Below are 24,997 nucleotides of genomic sequence, written 5' to 3'. Positions count from 1 at the left end.
CACACACACACACACACACACACACACACACACACACACACATACATGCATGCACTATGACTATTTGTCTACATCAGATATAGAAAATAAGGCATCCAAACAATAATTTGAATGCATAAATTACTATATTAAATATTGCTAGGTTAGAAGGTTACCCTCTCTGGTTAATACCTGTAAACCTATAACAACAACAAAGCACTGTAAACACTAAGGTGTGCCAAACCCCACATTCCGAGAAAATTTAATTTTGAACATTGAGCATTCAACTACTTTAGCTAAAATAAGACAGGATAAACCAGCGTTATGCATCGACTGAGCTGCAACAAAAGACTTACAACTGTAAAATGCTACTCAATGGTTTTCTACAGCCTCAATGGTCTGATAAAATGAACAGTTCCTTCACTTTGACCCCCTGCTTCTAGGAAAAAATGTCCTTTCACTTCATCCTCCTCCAACTCCTCACTGGTGGATTAGTGATTATCATTTGTATCCATTTTTCATCCTTTATTTCTGTCTAAGTTTCACCCTAACAACTTTTTAATGTGGAAGCAGATCAGACCGTGAAGGAAAATTGTAATCTCAATGTCAACTGTTCACAATGTTACCAATGTTAACATTTTAAAAGATGATGAGATAGAGTGATGAAATAGAGTGTAAGCGCTGAATTGATTCAATTTCTGTTTTAATTCTGTATTTAATTTTACATTTACTATACAGAATATTTTACATTGTGGCCAAAAGATGCCAACACACTTAATAAACAAGAAAATACACAAATGCTAGTGTATGCACGGAACACAACAGATTTGAGGTATGACACAGCCACACTATTGCGATCCAAAATAATTTAGAAGCAATTCTGGTGTGCAGATCAAACAGTATAAAGGCTGATTAGGGCTTGTTTGGTTATTTTAAAAAATGTATTGGTTTTTATTTTGACTGTTAAAAATTCAACACGTTTTTTTAAATTGTTTATGGTAAAATGTGCGGAGGAAATTTGAATTTTGGTTATTTAGTTATTTTGGTTCACAACCCTTCACAACTCTTGAAATCCAAACAGATTCCAACTGAACTTTGCCAGACCACAGTGAGTAAAATTTGATGGCAGGCTTTTCAAATATCAACCATCTCTGCCGTTGCTTATAAAATGAGCCGTCAAAATAAATATCTTGTGTGTGTGGGCCTCAAAAAACAATCTTTAAAAGTGACAAATTCTGGCTGAAAAAATATGGTGTCAAATGTAAAAGACAAAAAAGGCGAGACGCCAAAATAAAAACATCCCATTCTATCACTCAGTATCAGTGAGCAATGGGGGTTGGTGTTATTCTAATAGGACTGTAATTAAAGCCTTCGTCTCATCTCACTCTTATACTTGTCTGCTCTCTCCCCCTCAAAACACACACACACACAAACACACACCCACAGACATATGCAGGGAAACACAAAAATGCTTTGTTCCTCCCACTCACCTCCAGTCTATCAAGTGTGTGTGCATGTGCATGTGCGTGTGTGTGTGTGTGTGTGTGTGTGTGTGTGTGTGTGTGTGTATTTGGGGTTGGGGGGTGGAGTTGTGGGGTGTTGGTGGTGGGGTGTTATAAAATCATTCTTAATTACACATTTGTCACATGAAAAGCATTCTGTCTACTCTGTATGAGCTCTAGCAGTCTGATTAATTCAGCAATCCTCACATTCCAACTGCTCATTATACACCAAACTTCCACTCCTCTCTGTCTTTTTTATCTATGTCTTCCCCCATTTCATTTTTTTCCCTCATTCCTTTGGTCCTCAACATTTCAGGCTTTTCATTTGAGTGTACTGATGTATGCTTGCCAGATCCAGTAGCCACAGAGGCAAGCTTTTCCTTAGGGATTCAGGGTTTGACAGCACACATAGGCTGTCAGTGTTCTATGCTGGCTAACAATGATAGGACAATTAAAGTGGAGGGGAACATTCTGTTTCTTGCTGTTTATGTATCTCTTCAGCTCTCATCTATACCAGTGTCGCCATTGCATCAGAAAGAATAATCAAATCCAGCATATAAAACTATCTATACACATTGAGCTTTGGTGCTATGGGTGACTTTACCTTCAAACAACATATGTGCTATTCATTATAGTCCATTAATACCTGAGCCAATTAACAATCACGGTGTAAGGGCTGACATGAAATTAATTATATGTTTAACATACTGTATATTAATTTTATGGGCCTTTGAAATAACTCTTGCAATTTGATGTTTAATCTAGATTGAAGTGCCAGTTAAGATAAAGAAAAATCTAAAAGGGTAAATAATAAAAGATAATCTAAACACAATAAAAAAAAATTAAAAAAAGATATCTTCATCCAACTCAAGAGGAGAGACCATCCTTTGAACCATATTTTTTTATTTCAACAAGCAACATAACCACAAGACCATATTGTCCATGAGCACGGCAGTGTAAAGAACTCTAGTCTCACTTTTGTTGTGAAACAGTGTTCATCTGTTTGAGCTATTTCCATCTCTGATTCCTATGTGAGCTTAAAGGAAAGCACAGGTCCGCTGCATCCCTGGAGATGCTAAATCTCGACATCAGAAAGACAAACAACATCTGTTTACTCTCAAACACTCTCTGGCAGAGCTGCTGCCATGGTGGAGATATCACACATGCAGGCTGAACAAAGCAGTAAGGTGTCTCTATCACACTGTGATCCCCAATCTCAGTCGTGTTTCAGAGAGAATCCCTGGAATACCCAGGAAAGTTTATTTTTCTTAAAGTGTCAGGGCATCTTTGACAGGGAGAGTCCTCTGAGTAGAACCAAGATGTACATTTACACTATAAATTCTAACATACAGGGCCCTGTTTTAATGCTAGTTTAGATCAACCTTTTAAAAGCCAAAACCTTATCTGTCGTTGGGCAAAAGTTGATTTTGTTCCACTTGCTTCCATTTTGTAATATTTTGGCTTGCCATGAAATTGCTTTTACTGAAAAGTACAGGGAGCACTTCAGAGAGAATTGTCAATAAAAATCAGGTGTGGCAGTACAGTTTTGATGTCAAAGATAAATGATCCTCAACCTAGTCCAACCAAGTTTTAGAGCAGCTTCAGGCATTCTGTTTTTATTGTATGTCTTACACTAGCTGGGCCATACCCCCATAAACCAACAAACCTTCACAATCCCATTTAACTCTTAAATCTGCTTTATACCTGCTTTGTGAATTTTTAAGCCATACACAAGTGTACAAGGATATCAACAATGTAAAATACATTCTCTCCATGCAATAATCATGTGACTGTTACTTGACAAACTACATTTTAAATCTTGTTTTTCGGTTTACCATATATGTGCAATTACTTCAATGCAGAACCAATGCTGCAAAACCCGGTTAATTGCGGCTGAATTAATGAAAATGTATTTGTACTGATAAAAATAAAAGTTGTACGGATAAACAGTGTTAAAGTAATTGAATTGTTAAGTCTAATGTGTGTGTATGTGTGTGTGTGTGTGTTTCTATGTGTGAGGCAGTGGGCCCACCAAAAAGCAGATTACCACCAGTGAGACATGAAACATTCATAGCAGATGTGACCAAGGCATCGCAGACCAGGAAGTTAGATCCCACAGGGGCTCTGGCGCACACACAAACACATATGCGCACACACACGCACACGCACACACACATGAACCAACCAGCCTGAATAATCACTGTTTTGTTTTATGGACATTCAACTTCTGAATATATAACTGCAGGCACCAAAGATGGACAGAACACACATATTTGAGGCCACAGTCTTGATTTATGGTTGTGCACAGTGCGGACACCACCCATCCCAGGTGCTGCCAAGAGATAGAGGTCTGCATGAGCCACAACCCACAAAACATACATACACACACACACACACACACACACACACACACACACACACACACACACACACACACACACACACACACACACACATACAGATACTGTACTCTTGCTCCAAGGCCAGCACATTATATTACACTAAATGAGTGTATTAGTGACTGAGCATGTACGCACTTGCCACTAGAGTGGCTATAAATGTCTCTCCTCACAGCTTGCTTTGTGGGCCAGCATGCTACCAGCAGCTAGCCCCCCACCCAGTGTCACTGACAGCACACAGAGTAAATTAGCCCAACTGGCTTGACCTAACCACATGATGTGTGTGCACAGTCTGAAAGTGTCTCCCTCCACAAAACTGCAACATCAAATCAACACTGAAACAACCTCAACAGCCAAAACTTTACCACTCCCTGCTTCTCGGCTTCCAATCTCACACATTCAAAAACAATAACCTCAATAACAGCAGCACCAGTGAGATGCACTGTTTTACAATAGTGCATTTCACTATACATTATCATCATTACAGTACAATACATGTATATTTGCAACAGGAGGGGTAAACGTTGCCTTAAATATTTTTTCCAATATCAAAGAACAAATACTATATTCATTACCTGTAGCACAACTTGCCTTTTTTCCCCTCCCTAGAATCAGATGGAGTTTTGCATTTTAAGTTTCAGTACAGCAACATGTTTAAGTGTACCATCATTTAAACGACAAATAATAATTAAGTGGAATAACACCTGGAATGTAGTGCCAAAGAGCAGAACAGTTCAAAAGTTAACTGCAGGATAGGAAAAATAGTATCACAAATGTTTAAATCTCTGCACGTTCTAATAGAGAACTACGAAATAACTACATTAACTCAGTAAATTAGACTGTAGTTCCTGAGGTCAAGGATGGCCTTCCATGATGCAACACTGCCCCTCCTGGACTGACAGTATCTCCATGCAGCAGCAGGTCCTGAGATGTATACTATAGTACAGTACTGTATATCAGCTCAGGATAGAGCCAGACTTTTGCCTCTGCTTTGGGTCCATCAATCATGCTCTTTGGCTTTCATTTGAAAATTTCAACATGGAGATGTGACCAGGGGTAAGATGGATCAGCTCTTGCTCCACACTGGTGAATACAGTAACTTTTACAATTGTAACTCATGTGTAATTTACCATAATAATGGCCCCAGCAATGTCTAGTCTTCCAATCTAGGTCCCTGTGTCCCCTTGGTTGCAGTGCAACAGCCACTTACACAGCCATTACTGCAAAGTATTGCAGGTCTGCCATGATTAACCAAGCCAACACATGCACAAGATGGCAAGATAAGACAAGATGTGCACGGATAAGACTATAGCACCATCAGAGCCCTTGCTCACAGAACTAAGATTACAATGCTTCTAGCCACAACACATGGAGAGCCCCAGCTCACACCTCGCCACTTTAACTTTCAAACACATGCACAATTCATTTCTGATGAGGATATGTTCATCCTCTGTAGTGTGTATAACATTGTACTGTACAGTTGTACATTATCTAGTCTGCCTGTTGATTTGATTACATGAACACTAATTAGGGCCAGCAGCAATGAAATCTAATCAGTTACACGAATTGGCCTAGCTCTAGATGCGGGATGATATCTTCAAGACTACCCCAGAACGGTCAGTTGTTGTTATTGCTGATTAAAGACAGCAACAGGCAGTTTGAATGAACCATGCTGTAGGATTTCTGATTTACAGAAGGAAGCTCGGTTAGTGGAACACAGATCACAGACATAGTTAAATATGTGGTTTTCGGGGTTTAACTCTCTACTTTCTCTAGGATCCCTGGTGTATATCTTGTCTTATTAAAATTTCACTAGCAACAGAAGGGAATGTTATAGCAGTTCACTGAACACTAAATGAAAGCTGAAGCTCTGATCTCTTCATTGATGTGGTGTGTCAGTCATACAGTACATTGGGATGGATGTTGAAGCCTCCAGTCTAAATGGCAGGCACTGTGATGCTAGTGAATCCAAAAGCACACGAATACTACCAGCCTGCCTGCAACTGGGAAAAGTAGATTGTATTCACTATATATTAAAGAAGTGTATCAATCACAAGCTATAACAAAGCTAGCTCATAAAGGATCCTGTGATGATTTAGAGGCATTTTCTTTGCTATTTATCAATTGCAAAAAATAACTTGGATGGCATATTTGTATAATGATAACACCTACTACTCCAATACCATTCATCTGATCTAATCTCATTGTATATTAGTTTTGTCTATGTAAACTTTGATACTTCTTTAGCAAATCAGCTAGGGTTAGTGTTGTTGCTCTCAATAACCACACATACTTTTAGAAATGTCATTATATAGTTATGGCACTTGAAAAGGTATTCATAAACAGACAGACAGATGGACAGACATATAGATAGATAGATAGATAGATAGATAGATAGATAGATAGATAGATAGATAGATAGATAGATAGATAGATAGATAGATAGATAGATAAAAAGGAAGACAATGACTACAACATTGCAGGCATTCTCATCAGATGGTGTATATTAGAATAGTAGCTCGTCAGCAGCCTCCCAAAACAATAAAACAGCAGTCGACAGACAGCTTAGCCCATCAGTACACTGTTAAATTACAGCCAACAGCACCCCTTCCCCCCCTCTAGATCTAAACTCTCATCTCTAGCACCAGGAGAACAATCTGCAGAGTAATTAGCCTCCACCAACAGACAGTTACAGAGAGAAGGAGGACGTTTGGCTTGATTAAATTATTAAACCACACAAACAAAAAACAAAAGCAGCATCAAAGAGGCACTGCGGCTCTCCTTCAAAGCTCCTCGCTGTTCCCTAAATACAGAATACAGAGAACGTGTTCTCCCAAGCCACTAGTTGGCATAATTAGCTAAATGTGTGCATTTGTGCAAGTGTGTGTGTGTGTGTGTGTGTGTGTGTGTGTGTGTGTGTTTGCTGTGATTGGAACCATTCCTCCAACTGCTATCTAAAATAACCAAGTGGTTAACGACAACATGATGCCAGGGAGGCCCCCCCACCCCCACCCCCACACCAACATACACACACATCATGTCTACACACATACACATTAAACAATACTCTAATTACAACATTTATAACTCCCCCTTGCCTCCTGCATCTCTCCAACCCCCAACCCACAAATCTGCGAATCTGGAATTGAATTTAGCCCAAGTTGAGGGCTGCGCTGGCATGAAAAGACTATTTGATTAGAACGGCAGTTGTTTCATTTGTGGTGCAGCAGATTGCAGAGGCTCTCTATCCGGTATGCAATCTGTATTCATTACTCGGTGTAAAAGGATGATCCATGTCCTGACACCAGGCTCATCATTTCATGCAGATGCACAGCAGCTCCACAAGGCCCTTAGTGAGCCGCCATACCATGCCTCCCCCTGAAACCTCAGCAATTCTCTGCTTTCTCCCCTGCTCACCACCTACTACTCTGTACTCTCCTTCCTCGGTTTCTTTTAATGATATAGGTAAAGCTGTGACTAATATAAGATTAGTTGGCAGGTTAGATATTTACACCAAACTTTTATATACATCTAGGTAGTACTAAAAAAATTGCAACATGTCAGCAATTTCCATTAATAATTTCCATAAAGCAGCAATAAACACTAAAAATACTGAAAAATATTCAGAACATGATTATTATTATTTCAATATTGCGCTTAGCTGTACCCATATTATAGATTTTTTTTTTAAATGTATCCATATACTAACAACACCCTCTTTCTAAACAGCTAGACCTCTCAAAAGAGTAGTTAACACATCACTCCTCTCATTTCTCTGTCTTTCCTTCTATTCCATCATTCTTCTCTGCCTGCTATTCATGCTGTGGCTTGCAACCCTGCTCTTTCTATTGAAGGCCTGCTGGCCCTTTGCCACCACCAGCCTCTAAAGTACTACCAAAACTACAACAATAACAACTTCAAGACATTTGGGCCCTCAATTTTAGTTTGTAGGATTTACAGTTGAACAGCTTTCTATTTGTGACTGAGTGTTTGTGCATGTGTGTATGTTGATGCACTATTATAATTTAAGCAGATTTTGTGGTGAGGACCAGAGGTAACGAGAGAAAGCTCTGTCTTCATGCAGAAGGTATTTTCCCTTAGTGTAGTGGGTTTTTTTTTTTTTGCTTGCACCTGGTGATGGTGACATAACATGCATTGTAGCAGGCAAAGAGGGAGACACTTAAGGGAGAGTGTCACTGCCTATCCAGCGAAGAATGGCAATTTTATGACAGGTTGCAGTTTTACGATTTTCTGCTTTTACGCACAATTTGGAGCAACTTTACTAAGGAAACAAGTAAAAAAAAAAAAAACTGCATTTGAAAAGAGTTATGATAGATTTTTTTTTCTTATCCTGCTGTGTTTACATGTAAACTAGGTACACTATGCCAAAAAATACCAAAAGTTCACTACCACTTAATTTGAGCACCTGACTGCTTTTTGCACTCTTTGCCTTGATTCACAAAATTAGTACTCAGAGTCCACTTTGGCAACATCTCACTGTGCCATACTGCCAGGCTCCGAATGGATGGCCCACTGATGACTGTCCTGATGGACACCTACACACCAACTTATATACAGATGCAAACTAAAAGCTGTTTCATGACATATAACACATAAACAAAAGCAGAGGCCCCAAATGTTCATATACTAGCACAACCATAGATGTTTTAGTATTGAATATTTTGTCAAAAAGCACTTAGAGATTTTAGTGACAAATCAATGGAAAAGAGGAAACTGTAGTATTAGGCATGTGTAATTTGTTTTTATTTTTAACCCTACAAGTCCCTGGAAACTGAGATAGCTATGTGTGAGTCTGCTATGTGCATAAAGACAATCCAAATTCGTAATAAAAAGTGTCTGCTTTATTTCAAAACATACCCTTAAGCTCTGTGCCTCCTTTTTTAAAGTATATCAAGCTAAAAATAAGGCAATGAATTTTGATAAGGAACCTTGCGTCAGCTGAGATAACCCAGGGAAAACTCATTTTGCTATCAGGGAGACAATTTGAAATTCATTTTGTGCTGTTGTCATTTCCTTTTGTCCATGTCATTATGAAGTGATCCAGGGAGCATCAGCCTTGACAATAGGGAAGGATGCCTTAGTTCTCTTTAACAGAACAAGGTCACTTATGATACCCTACGCTCCCTGACACAACTGTCTGATGTCTTGTATGTCTTTCAAAACCACACAAGTCTTTCCACAACTTCTTTCCGGGGTTTGAAACTAGGATCCTAAACTTTCTGGGCCTATGTTGTGTGTTTGAAGTGAAATAATCCCTTTGGCAGAGTCACACAGAAGCCAATGTCTCTTCTTTGGAGACTGTAGAGAGGGGAAGCTTAAAAAATGAACTTCCAAAGAAGAAGAAGACCACAAGCAAAGGATACATGCCTATCTACCTTGTGCCATATGCTGCAGAGGCAGAAGGGAAAGAAAAGGCAATGAAAAGGACTAAAAATGACATGGCCAGCCTGTGTGTGGAGTCTTTTCAACAGACAGGGCAAGAAGACAAGCAGACAAGCATGTAAGTGAGTTTGTGTGTGTGAGTTTTAGAGTGTGCATCTTTGTCACAAGCCCTTGCCTGTGTATGTTTTTGACAGCATGCGTAGACTTGATAAAAGTGCCTATGTATGAGTAGGAGTCTAATCCTGGAGCCACATATCCAGCAAGCCATCCCATAGGCAGACCAAATGTGGTGCCACGAATAACCACCATCAACTAGTTGTCTGCAGCGCATTATCATGGGCCACAACATGCCAGCTATGAATAGCCCATGTTCATCCAGTGCTGCTCACTAGAGAAGTGTCTGTCCTCCTCTCCCTCTATCACTGCTGAAGGACATCACAAAACAGACCTGATGGTAGAGCAATACAAGAGCACAGAGGGAAGGGAGGAGGAGAAAGAGGTGGAGTAGACAAGGGGGAGTGGAGTGTCACTACATACTTCTGCAAACCTGAGAAGACAGGGAGGAGCAGTGGTGAACATTGTCCAGAGCTGATGAAGCAGCAAGCTCAGATAAGTACCTGCAATATACAGGCTGGCATTGATGTTACACACCACAACCAGCAGCTGACTTCCCAGAACTGCTGCCAATGTGCTCTATTTAGGATGGGAGGGAAATGTATTGCTTACATGAATGAGTCATTTCTCGTTAATACACCACTCCTCCTCCTCCTATATCCTGTCTTCCTGCTTCTGTCTCTTCTGTATGGAAAAAGAATTCAGTGTGCATCACATCTATTACCCTGCTCTTGCACTGCTCCCCCCCTATCTCTCCTTTTCTCTCACTCATTCTTTACTTCATTCTTTTTTTCTCTGCTTTAGCACAAGACATCAGAATATTAATGGTGTATCTTTCAAACTGATAAGAAAATTACACATTTAGAAAATTACACATTTTAGAGGATGTTTGAAGGCATTTTAAACCTAATTAGGAACTATGACGTTATATCTGACTCATATAATGTTGCACTCATTTATAGAGCTGGTTATAGCCCAAAACAAGTTGTTTTTCATATTCTGTGAAAACCAGTAGCTGCATAAAAGTAGGACTGGTTGATTACCGTCACCAAGACATGATCCATAATGGTTCTGTGATAGTTTTAACATCCTGTTTAATATTTAACTTAATGTGCCATCCAACTCATCTCTCTACGACAAATTGCATAACTTCGCTGATGATGAATTTAAATAGGTGGGTATTGTCTGAAAGTGTAAAGTGATGATGGCTCTTTAGGGATTCTAGTTAACACATGGCCTATTCTGCTTCAATTCGTCCTCTTTCCTGATTATGGAGAGTAACCGCCCTGCACTGTGCTTTCCCTGGACAAGTGAGGCTTACAAATCACCCTTGCAGCAGCTAGAGGAGTTGAAGGCGCTCGGTGCAAGGTTTTACTGCCTGTCTTCTATGAATGGCTCCCTGAAGGCTCCTACGATAATAGCTCACAGCCGTGCCCTTCACGGAGCCTGACATCAAGCACATCCCTACAGCAGAATGGAATGGCATATCAAGTTACCCAATGGGGTATCATATCAACTCATCCACTGGTTCCTGGTCATAACATAGGCAGAAGCTGAAATGAAATAGTGGTAGCTGGAACTTACATGACAAGTTGAAATTCACTCAGTTTGGACATAGGACACAGAACTTTTTTAAAAGGTCCCAAGATACTGAGTTCTTGTCATATTAATGAGAGTAAATGAGATAGAGTCCTGGCCTTCTGCTCTAAGTGAACAATGACCAAACTTCAACATGCTTGTAGAATTCAGGTTTGTTTTACCCCATTTTTGCAGGATGACCAAGTGGACAAGGTAACGTACTTAGGTTTGCAAAAGGGAGCAACAATGATGAAAAAATACAAAGCTCGGTACCGTAACTGAGTTATTACCCACAATTAACTCTAAATCAAACCCAGACCCAACCCAAGTCATTAATATAAGTGCCGTGACCCGACCCCTGCCCATAATGTTAATTTAGCACAAAGTCAACACAAGTTAACACTTCAAAACTCATCCAGGTTGTATTCACGCAGGGCATGCACGATGGCTATCTCCACATATCCAAAGTAACTGCACTATTATTATCAGTCAGCTGCAATCTCAGTTCTCAGTTTGTCTCAGTTGATGATGACTTGAGGCGTGAAAGTTTTTGTCTAAGGCACGATAACAAAAATCCTGGTGGGTAATCAGGCTTGATAATGATTGCGCTTTCTTTTTTGTTTTCTGTTTTATTTCATTTGTTTTTTTGTTCTCATGTTTATTTCACCTACTGCCTGCTCACACTTAGTTTATTTCTAATTGTGCCTTTACCAGTGAATTTATATTTTTTCACCAACGTAATATTTGCGGGTTAACCAGCAGGTAAATGGTGCAGGACTCAAGACTCTATACGATGCTCACTCACTCCCCTCTCTATAAAAAAACACTACAGAAAAGAGTGTAGTGCCAAAATGACTTGATGATTAATAAGTTAATCTGTGACATTGAGTGTTTATAATTAATCAAGTAATAAGACTGCTCCTACAGCTACACTGGATACACAGTGATGTTTTTAGCTAAATGCTAATGTCATGCATGCTCACTATTTTAGTTTAGCATGTTGGCAGTAAAAACTAAGTACAGCTGAGGCTGATGGGAGAGCCATTCATTCTGCAAGTATTTGGTTGAATGAAGAATTGATGAAAAAGTCAGGGGACCACCAAAGTTATTATAATTCACCCTGAGGGAAACATTAGTGTCTTTACCAAATTTCCTGACAATCCATCCAATAGCTCTTTGCTGAAATTGTATCTACCTAAATATATTTCAATAATGGTCTGGTGTGAAAATTAATTATCGTAAACCATGGTACAAACCTGCCATACAAAACTGAGACATGGTGGATGGGTGTACTTTCATGCCAAAACAAACTTTCAAAATTTCACTGTGCCACCACATCTTTCTCCCTGTGGCCCAGTCAAAATTCAGAGCAATTACTGAGCACAAGTATTTTTTTGCAGGATATTTTCTTAAAGAAAATAAGCAAAACCTCAAGTGGAGTCAAATGGTCCCGGTCATTGCAACCAACGTAACCACAATTGGTCTGGGCTTTGAGGTAAGTGAGTGGTTGAAAAACACAAAAAAAGAAAGGACATACAAAAAAGAGACATTCATCCATCCAGCCATCCATCATAACCAGTGCTACGGTGAAGCCAATTTCCACAAAGCTGCTAAGCTGATTGAGGCAGACCAAATCTGTTTCACCAGCTTACATTCCTTCAAAATGGCCATCTCACTTCCAATATCACGGGCTTTTACTGTTCCCCATTCCCCTGGCTCAGGCTGAGAGTTAGCAAGGCTTAGCTGGATGAAACACTCCAACAGCCCAGTTCTCCCCTGGAACCCACTGATATCTCTATAGCACAGCCTTTCCCCACATAGCTACACTTAGTTGGTTTATTTACTCATGCTATTATTTTTTGTTTAATTTTTCCGTTTTACTTTTTGTTTCATATCAGAACACTATTACAGCCATTAGGGTGTAAACTAATGATTTATGTGAATGCTGATGATTCTAGGCACAAAGACACCACCTAATCACAGATTCTGTACACACACACACACACACACACACACAGGCAAAATGCACAGGCAGCACTTAACCACAACACCTTCTACTGGAGTAGATTAAATTCACACAACGCCTCTTTGAAGAAGGAAATTGGACAGATAAGAAACAGATTTCTATGAAAGAAGCTTGTGAGGGTTCCTATAGAGAGAGCGTGGAAGTGTGCAACGGAAATAGTTGCTCACCTGTTTCTGTTACCTGTAGGCTTGCTCTTGCATGTACCACTGTACATAGTGTGTTCATAGACCTGACATTTATCATTCTTTTGTCGTTGACAGCGTCATATTCCACTCCCTAGTCACTTTCTCTGTCTCTCTCTCACACACTTTCTCAGTCATTTTGCCACAACAGCAAATATCCTGTTGGCCCAGGCTGCAGGCTGCTGGTGCTGGTCTATCTGGCCCTGGGATCGATCCGGCTCCAAGCCGAGGCCTCCCATTCATCTCAGAGCCATAAAATGTGATTAGTGCTGACTACAGCACTGCAGGGAGATGGGCTGATAGGCCTGATAGCCTCAGATAGGCAGGGCTGGACACTCTACAGGAAGACAGCAGCAACAGCATGCTGTGGATTCATCCTTCCCTTTTTCAGCTTTTTTTCTATGGATCTCTATTTGCTTTTTTTCAGTCTCATCTTTGTCAATCTCTTTCTCCCTCCCTCTGTCTACCTCACTCCCTCTGTCTTTATATTTGGCTGTCTTCAGAACGTCTCTCTCTATACTTTATCTCTCATTTTTTTGTTTGCTTCATATCTAAGCCTGACAAGCTTGTATGCACACAAATGATATAGCAGCAGTCAAACTTAAAAGCCTATGTTTTCAGTTTTACCTCCTTCTGATCTTGCAAAGTTATATTTAAATGGTGGAACAAGCCTCCATCCCCCTGAAGCCACACTCACTGTACCCACATACAGTGTATCTCTGTGGCATGTGACCACCTCTGTCAACCAATCACAGGACTCAGAGCTTGCTAGTGGCAGAATCAAGCTTGGAAAACTGTGACAAGAAGTGAAGTAGGAAGTAGAAGACTTCCTCAGCTCTGAGGAGAAACAACGTTGGTGGTGTTATGGGCACAATTTTCTAATGCACTGAGATGTGTCACAGGATATTTGGTGAGGTATCATGATGTTTACATTTCTTATGGCTAGTTTGACATAAGGTTGGAACAAAAATGTGTGGCTAATAAAAAATAATTATCTATGATGGTTTGACTATGTGTACCAGTTATGACCATGACAACATGAAACTGCATTTCACCTACACATAACATTTAACATCCTCTGTTCACCATATTTCTTCTTGAGATCCAGAGTCATAGTAGTGCCAGTGAAAAAAACACAAGAACTGGTATCATCTTAAAAATGAAAAACTGGAAATGGTCCTGCTGCATATTTATATTGGCTCAATTACTATTATTTAATTTAGTTCGAAAGTGATCAGTGTTAAAAAATGCAATTTTCTTCTGACCAAGATATGACAATTAGGCAAGAATTGCATTATAAATGATTTTCCTTTTAGTCTATATGAAGGCAGCCACAGTTGCTGCCCTCACTGTGCTGTGCTAGACCATCAGAAACTTGTGATATTTCTGTGAACAACATTGTCTTTAAGTATGTAAGACCTACCGCATACATATGTGTATAAGATATGTGTAAAATTAGTGTAAGGATTGTTTGATTGATACAGTCATGCGTTCTTCAAGTTTTAAAATAAACAAATAATATAATAAACTAAATAAATATAGATTATTTATATTACCAATAGGTCATCTACATCATTAGGCCCATGAAAAAGGCAGTAGGTAGGGGCTTTAGAGTATGTTCATTTTGTCAGCATCGATTTAAGAAAACACCAAACTTGATAGTTTTCATTTCATTGCAGCAACTGGACAGCCTCAAACAGAAGTCTTTGTGTGTTATGCAAAGGAATTGGGAGAAAAGCCTTCTCTATGATTAATGGTAGCACTATACAAGACTACAGCATGCTGACCTGTGTCTCACGGACGTTCTCCACTGTGAAGTTGAACCAGACTCTAAAGCGCGGGTTGCAGGTGTCAGGCCGGATGAAGAGGTCAAACTCAAACTCACTGATGTAGTCAACACGGCCAAGGTTCCCTGCAGAATCAGTGAGACAGCTTACATTAGCATTAAGTAGAACTGAGCAGTCCACAACACACAATCACACTGGATCATTATCAGTATTCCTAAAGGTTCAGTCAATCGACTCAAAACATTACAAACAGACATGCAATCGCAAGACAAAACAAAATGATAACACAACATGGCCTTACTTTAAATTGAGGATCTGCTTTCAAAGGCAGATGTGTTAAATCAATATGTCGCAGTCAAGTGTCTACTAATGTAGCATCACTGTCATAGACGCCTCCTGCCTGTTTTATTAGTGAATGTAGCTGCACAGTTTTCTACATTGGTAAGACTCTCAAACCAAAACAAAGCCCACAAAGAGCAGTGAGTGTGAGGATCAGAAAGACCAACAGACAGGGTTGTTTCAGCCATCCATAACTGACACACAATATACTATCCACAGCAAATAGATCCAGATGATCAGTGGAAGTATAATTAATCCAATGGGAAATATTTCCTCGCTTCCAACTCTCAAAGCTGTCTATAAGATGACTGGGTGGTAGATGATTAAATGACAAGCATTCTAAATATAGGTTTTGTCTGTATCTTCTGATTTATGTGTGGAGACACATGTAGTGGAGACTCTTGTGGTGCATGTACGAATTAATGATTGTCAGGGTCAAGAGATGGAGGAACAGTGAGATAAAAGTGTGTTCGCCTTCTCATTGGTGCTGCATGGAAAAGTGACGCATTGAAAGCTTCACCCAATACATGAGAGCAGTCAACTCTGTCATTTTAAAAGCTGAACTGAGATGGTATAAGGTTAGCAGCTGTTCAAGAGTTAAATTCGCTGGCAAACAGGGCAGACCACAAGGCTCAAAGTCCCTCAGAACTCTACATCAGGGTACTGCTGACCACCTGGTGGCAGGTAGTGCCGTAGCAGCAGCATGAACACACAGACACAAACACACACACAGACACAGCTGATTATAGACAGATGGGCTAACTACCACTGTCAAAGTAGATCCCTCTCCTTCTGCCATCGGACAGAGCTAATCCACTAGTCAGCTTGTAACACACCGACACACACACACATACACTTTTTCTCTGCTCTGCTGAAGCTATCCACAGAAGTGCAATCATTACTTTAAACAGCACTGCAGAAAACTACCACATGTTCTGAAATATAAACAACAGCATAACAGTTTTAATTTTCATATTTAGAGTGGTATATTTAAAGTGTGTTTCATTTACAACATGCATGCAATGGCAACGCACAAGCAGTGAGAAACAAATTGCAAGAGGTTATTGTGTAACAATAACCTGATGACATATCCGTATTTACATTTGAAGCCGATCCACTAACAGCTTCCACAGCTAGCACTAATGGTGAGTGGCGTCTCATTCCAGCAAACTGGTGCCTGGAAAAGAAAAAATCCCTCTCTGCACATCGCTTCTCTGACTGATTAGGGAGTTGATGGCAATGCTGAAATATATAACTGTTGTATTTCATCTATTCATTCATCCAGACTCTGCTCATTATATATTTAAGAAGCTTACCATAAGACAGTAAGGTTAGATAGGCAATGACAGAAAGGTAGAGGTGTGATCTGGAGGAGGGAGAGAAAGACAAGAAATCTACATGCTGATAAATGACTTTTACCAAGTATTAACTACGTGTTCTGTGCAAAAGTTAAGCATGTCTGTCTTTCGATCTGAAAAAATATGTTCTGGTAAAACGTGTCAGAAGAAAATCTCTTCTGTCAGTTTGGGACACAACTGCATTAAAATATAAATGCAATAAAAGTGGGATAAATATGGAAAAAAATATATTATCTGTGATAACTACCACAATATTATCTTTAAATTATTCTTACCATACCAAAGTGTTCAAAATCATGTGAATTTAAAGTCTCATATTATACATGTTAAGACTACCGTTTCTTAACATTTTACAGAAAAAAATAGAATTTCCAAAAGAACTATGTGAAGCATTTATGATCTCATATTCTGTCATTCATTTAGCCTAATAAAAAAATGAAACACAATATCTTGATATGAGGTCTTGTTATGATATTTCAAAGACAATGAAGTTAAATGATAATACTGAATTACCATCCAGCCCTTGTTTGTTTTTCATAGTGGCTGGCTAGCTAAGAAGCAGGCAGGCATGCATGGACTAGCTTTTTGGCTGGTTTGAAATGCAATCCCGAGCCATTGAAAGCAGATAAAGCCAAGAGCAGGGAGAGGAGGGTTGAACCAGACCCAGCTGCAGCTAGCAAGCACTGACAAAGAGAGGAGATAGACAGCAGAGCAGCACCTGTTCCAGACAGATGTGTAATCGAATCGATCATCTCTCATACCAACATCACAGCTATTCACAGAGCTGACACTGCCAAATACAGCCTATTAGACCAAGTTGATGATGGTCTCCAAAGGTCATCCTTCCTATCAGAGTCTTAATAATGCTGTTCAGTAATGGAAGCACAATCACTCTCTGAGGGCACTTTGGTTATTTATTTGAGGCATTATTTTTTTTAAAGATTTAAGTTGAGTAAATGCTTTTAAACCATTATCACCAATCAATATATTGATTTGAGAACCTCCACTTGTGAAACTCTCCTTCACATCATTATAAAACTTCACTACACAGTTAATTGGAAATAAACAGAATATGATGCTAATCAATTTTTCTCCCTTTGAGAAGTAGTTCACATGAAATGCTGTCAGAAACAACATAAACAAATAACCCACTGAAGTCCACCATTTTCTAAGCTTAGAAACCATAACTATAATTTACTTTTTTCAAAGCACTAGATCACAAATGAGGGGTTCTGCTATCATTTCTTATGATGGACAAATTTTAAGAGACATCAAAATTACAAAAAGAAAACAAAAGATGTGCAATAGCCACTGAGTAGTATTTATGTTCAAATTTTCCACAGATCGTGAAATATTTTGTCCATGATAATCATTTAGTGAAAATCTGATATTGTGACAGCCATAGTGATTACCCTTTGGTTTTGTAATCCTACTTCAAACACCTACACAACAACCTGTGTATCTCTACTGAAGAAGACCCAAAATAAACTAATGGCTGCATACCATCATGGTACCAATGTCTGACCAAACTTCTGTAGAAGAGACATAAGATAGAGACCAAACTAATATCTGTCTGCTCCTGCTTGTGAATACTGTAGCATGGGCAGCAACAGACAGCAGCCATGGGCGGGTGGGTTATTGAGCCTGATGCTGGAAGGCCTGACGTGAGAGATGGCTGCAGCCTCAAGGTTAGAATTACATGTTCAGCCCGTGGAGCAGCAGGGATATGACACGCCATTGATCTCAGTTTTAATTTTATGGTGGCTAGCTCCAGATTCAAACACTTTGGTAGGCTGGTAGCTTGACCCTTTTAATCAATCCCATATCATTTAGTATTTAACTAAAATAAACGGTTAACTGATTTTTCTGAAATGCCCTCTGAAAGCATTAAAGATAAACTAGATAAAGCAAAGTTATGTTGAGTCTGTATGATGTTGAAAAGCAATTCACAGAACACCACATTTGTCGAGAATTATCTTAGGTTCTTTATGGAACAGACAGACTGTATTAGTGTAAGTGAAGCTAATGAACTACAGACTGAGAGAAGACAAGAAAGAGGAAAAAAGACACAGTTTCTAGTCTTTGAGATCTCTTGCATAATTCCTCTTGAGTATCATCTCTCTCCATATTCTTCTTCAGTGGTGTCTTGGCAGGTTATGTTGAATATCAATCTTTGTCCTTGAGGGAAAACTAGTGCAGCGTTTAAGACATTAACAAATTGGTTTTCAACGAAAAGCTTAGCCCTGCTGGTGCAGCCCAACAAAACACAATTGCTGGTTCTGAACAAGATTTTACACATGACAGCCTCTCCTTGAGGAAAACCCAGAACAAAACCCTCTGTCTCTCTCTATCTTTGTCTGTCTTTCTCTAATTCCTCCTCTCCTTCCGTCTTCCTTTCTGTACCTCTCTCACACAACTATAAAAACAAATAGGAAAAAATAGAAAAGGAAAAGAGGAAATCATATAACACTACAGGATACTGTATGTTGCTGGTGAAAACAAAAGTGTCAGTAAAATGGGTATGAAACCTGCATCATTACACAGGGCCAAAGGCAAGTAAACAGGATGCAAATATGAGGTGGCCAAGTGGACAGTCACTTATTCACACATAGGCTCCTAGAGTGTGTGTGTGTGTGTGTGTGTGTGTGTGTGTGTGTGTGTGTGTGTGTGTGTGTGTGTGTGTGTGAGAAAGAGAAAGAGAGAGCTGGAGAGGGAGCAGAAGAACCTGGCTAATGTAATCCCATTACGGAGGTACAAGAGGGAGCAGTCACAGTGCTCAGCCCACACAAAGGGCCGGCCTGCAGCCTGTAGCTATCCACTGGATGGATGGTTTCTGCCATGCAGATGGATCATCGTACAGCAGCAGCAGGCCTGCCTGCCTCAGGCCCGAGGTGGAACTCACTCACACAGCCAGCCATTAGAATGCTAATAGGCAGTTGTTTCAAAACGAAACAGACCGTGTGGTTACAGTGCTTCCAACATAGCAGACGTGTGGGCTGTCATCTCTTGCATATTTTCACACACAAGTTTGAGCACATAAATTCTCTTTAACATGTATAACATTAATGTTTCTTACAGCAATTAGTGTTGCGATACCAAACTTAACAACCCTTACTGTAGATGTCAGCAGTGTAAAGCTGACGAAAAAAATCTCTTGGTATTACAATTCTGAATTTCCACAAGAAAATACCAAACTTTAAAGATTACACCCTTCAATCCAACAGCCCCAATCCACACATAGACATGCAACCATGCCAGATAATACATTCAATTTCTTTTGGTGGGCATAGGCAAGGCCACAACTGTGTTTAAACACTAGACTGGAGATTAAAAGAGTGCTGTACTGCTGAGGGAGACCAGCCAGGCACCTTTTTAAAGTTATTTTTTGCTGTGTTCCATTTCATTATTGGAAAACACATCAGTTTTCCCCCCGGCTGCTCTGCGGTGTGAGGAGGATTCCTGGACACAGAAGAGGGGGACTGATAAAGATAGAATTGATTCCAGCCAGCAGCAGCGGCAGCCATAGTGAAGGGGTCTGAGTTTAGACCTGCAGCTAAACGTCTGGTTTTTCTCTGTCTCTCTCTCACCGTCTCTCTCTCCCTCTTGTCTAAAGGCAAGTTGTCACCGAGGCAACATCAATCTCCTGCCTCATGACTTCTTAAAGCCTCCCTTCTCCCCTGATGCCTTATCACTTTATCTGCAGGCAAGATTAAAGAGGTCACCTCCAAGTTCCTACAATCTAACTACCTAACAGGTGTACTAAACTGCAGTGTAGCTTTTAAAACTGTTTAAAGGATGGGTTAAGAATTTTCCAGTCTATTTTACAGGAACACTTAAAACTTTTGAAAAATACCCTTATTTGCTTTCTTTCTGAGAGTCAGATGAGAAGATTTATGCCCTCCCATGCCTCTGTGGTAACTATAAAGCCAAAGCCAGCAGCCAGTTAGCTAAGCATAGCATATGGACTGGAAGCAGCAGGAAACTAGAACTACTGTTTCACAGTTGTATGCCTCCTCCAACCAGCCAAGTTGTAAGAAATACGGTCACAATCTCCCCTTCCTGAGTTACAGCATTGAATAATGGCCTGTTTTTACAGAACATTATGATCTCACAATGAAGGTCACCTTTGACCATTTGGACCATAAGATGTCATCACTTCATCATTGTATCCTTTTAAACATTTTTGTTAAATTGTCTCATAATTAGTGTATGAATTTTGCCAAAAACGTGTTTTGCGAGGTCACAGTGACCTTGACCCTTAAGTAGGGCTGGGCGATAAAACGACAGCAATAATTATTGTAAAATTATTTTCGTCGAATGAATCACGAACTGCCAATCATGTCACAGGAATAGAGGTCTGCAGTGTGCAAGTTAGGATGCATGGTGAGAGGTAGAAATGCAGGCCAGCACGTGATATTATTAACAGACGCACGCAGACGTGCCTGAAGTTGGAGCAAAGTAAGCCACTAAGGCGAAATGAGCGACACTGCAGAAAAAGCAGAACGCAGTTCGGAGGACAAAGATATCAATGATGAGAGGCCACTCAACTTCAGTAGTTTGGAGATATTTTAGCTATTTACAGTCCAACAAAAGACAAAGCAATGTGCACTGCAAACTGTGCCAGAGACATGTTTACCACCATCAAAGACAGGCAACACCACAAACCTGTTTTATCACTTGAAACAATATCACCTGTTAGAACACACAGAAAGTATTAAGTATTAAGAGAAAGCTTTAAACCTGAAAGAAATAACGATGAGGCATTTATCGCTATACATATCGATATCGACTTATATGAAAATTTTTATTGTGATAAAAGCCGAATTTTAAGGAATTCCCTCAAGGCATTTGTGAGATATCACGTTCACAATAATGGGACAAACGGACGTGCCAGGCTATTTCTTGGCATGGTGCAGTAACTTACTGGAGTCTCTGCTGCCTGGAAACATGAAAGTGATGATAAGATACCTTTAATACAATGTTCACATGCCATATGTTAAGTTGAGTTATGGGTTGTTGTTGTTGTCATTTCTCCTGTCCAATACTAGCCGTGAACAAATATCTTCTTAGCGCATTTATGTTCAAAAGTTCAACTGAAGCCGATATGAGGCTTCATCAGTCTTAGCCAAATCATGTATGTAGTTTTATTAACTTAGTCCTGTCCCATCAACGAGCCCACATGCTAGGAAGTATCCGTCACTCATGGCTCAGTAAAGAAACACAGATTGTGGAAATAAAATGAGGGAAATCTGTTCTAAATACACCACGACTTAGGGGGACACTAGGGTTGAGCAATATAAACAATGTAAACATTGATTGCAATAGAAAAATCCTTGATTAGAAAATCTGACATTTTTATAAAGTTACAGTGCACAACACATCAAGGAAACAAACCTATTTCTAACCAATCGCATGAATATCCTAAGGTAAGGAAAACCCATTTCCCTGAATAGGCACAGCAGGATTGGTTGATTTTGCTCAACTACATGCTATTGTGGTCGTATCAAAAGTCACATAGGAAGCTTTTTGGATGTTGCACAAGCGAAGGCTGAAAAGTCACACGTCAAGTAAACATAAAGAGCTATTATGGATAAACAAGGTATCAGGATGTCAGGGGTGTAGAGTTACTCTGGCTAATTAAAGCCTTGTTTCAACACAAACTGGCTGACACTGTCCTGAAAGGGGCTAGGTTAATGTAAGTCTGACACAAAACAGATAGGTGATGTATACTGTTAAATAAGCTAAACATCTGTGGAAGAGAATACAATGCACAAGCACTTATACTCCCACCAGTGATAAGACCCATCCCCTGGAATGAGCAGCAAGGTTTTCAGAGAAACACAATGCAACAAACAGTAGGATTACTATGTTACTAAGTTTTGAATCTTTTAAATGTCTACCTTGCAGTTTACTAAGAACATATTCTGTTTAAAAACCATAGAACCGACTGGACACTCTACTGCCCACAATATTGTCAGTTTATAAAGAAGCATTTTCATTTAAATCTAATATTTAAGAGTCTTGTATGATGTGTTACACAGCCACATACACACACAATAGATGATTGTGTATTTGTAAACATTATGTGCAAACTGTTGTGAAAATAATCTTAATATACAACAAAATCAGGATAAGAACAGACAATAAGAGGGGACAATAAGGGAAAATTCATATTGTTATGAGTCCATCTATGCTCCAGTGAGCTCCTCGTTTCAATATAGATGAAGAAAGCTGGGCCCGAGGACAGCAGTGAGATATGCAGGCAGCCTGCACATATCTGATGATGTACAGGCCTGCCTGCACATTCTAAAGAGAACACATTTTCTAGCTAGCCTTTTATAATTGTATTTTTTCCTTCCAAAAGGCCCTAGAGCTAGACTGGTATGCTCCATCTGAAGCGGTTGGTGTAGTAATGGGTCATAGTGATGCATTCATACTGGGACTGGCTTAATTGTATTATCAATCTCATCCAGACAGTGCTTTAGCCCCACAGCTCTGGACATGGTACTGTCAGACACTCTGCATTAGTATTGGGGAGTGAACCATGAGGAATTGCAATCTTCACTTTCATCTGTTTCTCAAGCCTTAAAACGGTGGGTTCGCTTGTTGGATGATGTTTTTATCAGAGTTTTGCCACTGCGATCCCTCGGTTCTCACCCTCTCTCTGTGACTTTCTTTCTGTCTACCCATCTGTCTGTCACTCCACCTCTCTCTTTATCTTTTGCTTTTGGTGTGTCCTGTGCGTTGGTGGCCACTGAGTAAATACAAGTCTGTTCCAATTTCATGCCATCTTTTAACAAGATAATTATGTTGAGCCCTACAAAGACTGAAGACAGACAGAGGAGGTGGTGGCACTGGCAGAGGGACAACTGCCCAGGTCAGCTCTTTGTTGTTCTATCTTGTTTTCTGTCCTCTTCTCCAAACACTCTCCCTCATCTCTTTTCTCTTCTCCTCTTCTATATTCTCTTGGTGTAAGTCCCTCCTTCCTTCCCTCTCTTCCTCAGTAGTAATCTTTCCAGCGGCTCCAGTGGTGGAGGAGAGTTTGGAGATAAAAGCGTAGGGAGCTGAGGAGTCCTTGGCAAGCCTAAGGCAAGGAGAAGGTCAACAGGCCTGCTAAGAAGGGCTGTTATCATCTTGGTAACATGTTATCGGAGAGCCTGCAGTAGTGTTTATTTACAGTTATTGCTCCCTCTGGGTGCACACTTCAACGCCTGGGGCTGATTGCTCTGTAATGAGTTCAGGAACACAGGGAGCCGATGCAAGAAAAGAAGAGAAACAAGGGAGGCAAGAAATCACTGGCCAATAACCAATAGGTCAGCAAGAAAAAAAATCAAGGAAGAACAGAAAATGCCGGTCATTGAAAATACAGGGGAAACAGATAAAAAGAAAGTGTATTCTTTTAACCGAGACAGTTTTTCTTTCCAGTGCCTATGTCCTGCCAGTTGAGAGCAAACAAATCACCCCAAATTGGACGGCAGTTTCTCAAATGAGGAACAACCCAGTTAATCCAGTATGGCAGTAAATGGCTCTTAACCTGGAGTCAGCTGTATTTGTTCTGAGGAAGGACCACTGCTCAGACTTAAAACACTTGATTTCCATCTCTAATGCCCAGAATCTCCCTTACAATTTACTTTGCTAGTGGTGCATGTCCTGTATTTATTTGGTTGACCGGTCCAGTACTGTCTGTGCTAATCGGATTGGTACATATTTAATGGGCTAAAAGGTGAAGTGGCAACAGTGAATCCAGGAGTTGCGCAAGTAAGGAGAGAGGATATCTGTAAATCCCAGGGTGGATTTTTCAACAGTTAGGAGCAATGCACAGGAAATCTCTCATTGTGACACAGCTTTTCAATCTAGGGAATTACACCAAGTGCTGCTACTGTCAATGCAATGCCAGCTTTTCAGAAAGAAAAAAAATGAAAGAGCAGGAAAAGGCAGTACTGAATGCCATTCAAAAGGCCTGGCAGAAGATCAAGGAGTTTTTCAGCAATCATATTGCCAGACACTGCAACCTACCATCATGCATTTAAGGGAAATTCAGATATGGCACAATAAACATATATGTGTGTGTGTGTGTGTATATATATATATATATATATATATATATATATATATACACATATGACAAAGTCACAAAGTACAAATATGAAAAATATATTTTTCTAGAATATACCATAAAAGCAAATCCATTCTATGACAAGCTAATCCCTTTTTATACCATCGGATATGGGAGATTAAGAGACATAATTTGGTAATTCAATTTAGACATAATTCATCACAGAAGAAGAGCGCAGGGAGCTTTTTGGAGTGAAGTTTCTACATCACTGCAG

The 24,997-nt window shown here is 39.9% G+C and overlaps 1 protein-coding gene across 1 annotated transcript in view; it reads right to left on the bottom strand.

The window, feature by feature from the left end:
* The window catches only part of LOC111651875 (cytosolic carboxypeptidase 6-like), a 171,393-nt gene that overhangs the window by 133,284 nt on the left and 13,112 nt on the right, over nt 1–24,997 (bottom strand). Inside the window, exon 3 of the mRNA XM_023401955.2 lies at nt 14,971–15,095. Within this exon, the coding sequence (XP_023257723.1) occupies nt 14,971–15,095 (125 nt within the window). The remainder of the gene's footprint in view (nt 1–14,970; nt 15,096–24,997) is intronic.

The sequence above is a fragment of the Seriola lalandi genome, unplaced genomic scaffold (assembly GCF_002814215.2).
Source record: "Seriola lalandi dorsalis isolate HSWRI2012SDOR001 ecotype SW California unplaced genomic scaffold, Sedor1 jcf7180002053835, whole genome shotgun sequence".
In the NCBI taxonomy this organism is placed as follows: domain Eukaryota; kingdom Metazoa; phylum Chordata; class Actinopteri; order Carangiformes; family Carangidae; genus Seriola; species Seriola lalandi.
This window is presented reverse-complemented; position numbering and strand designations above follow the sequence as displayed.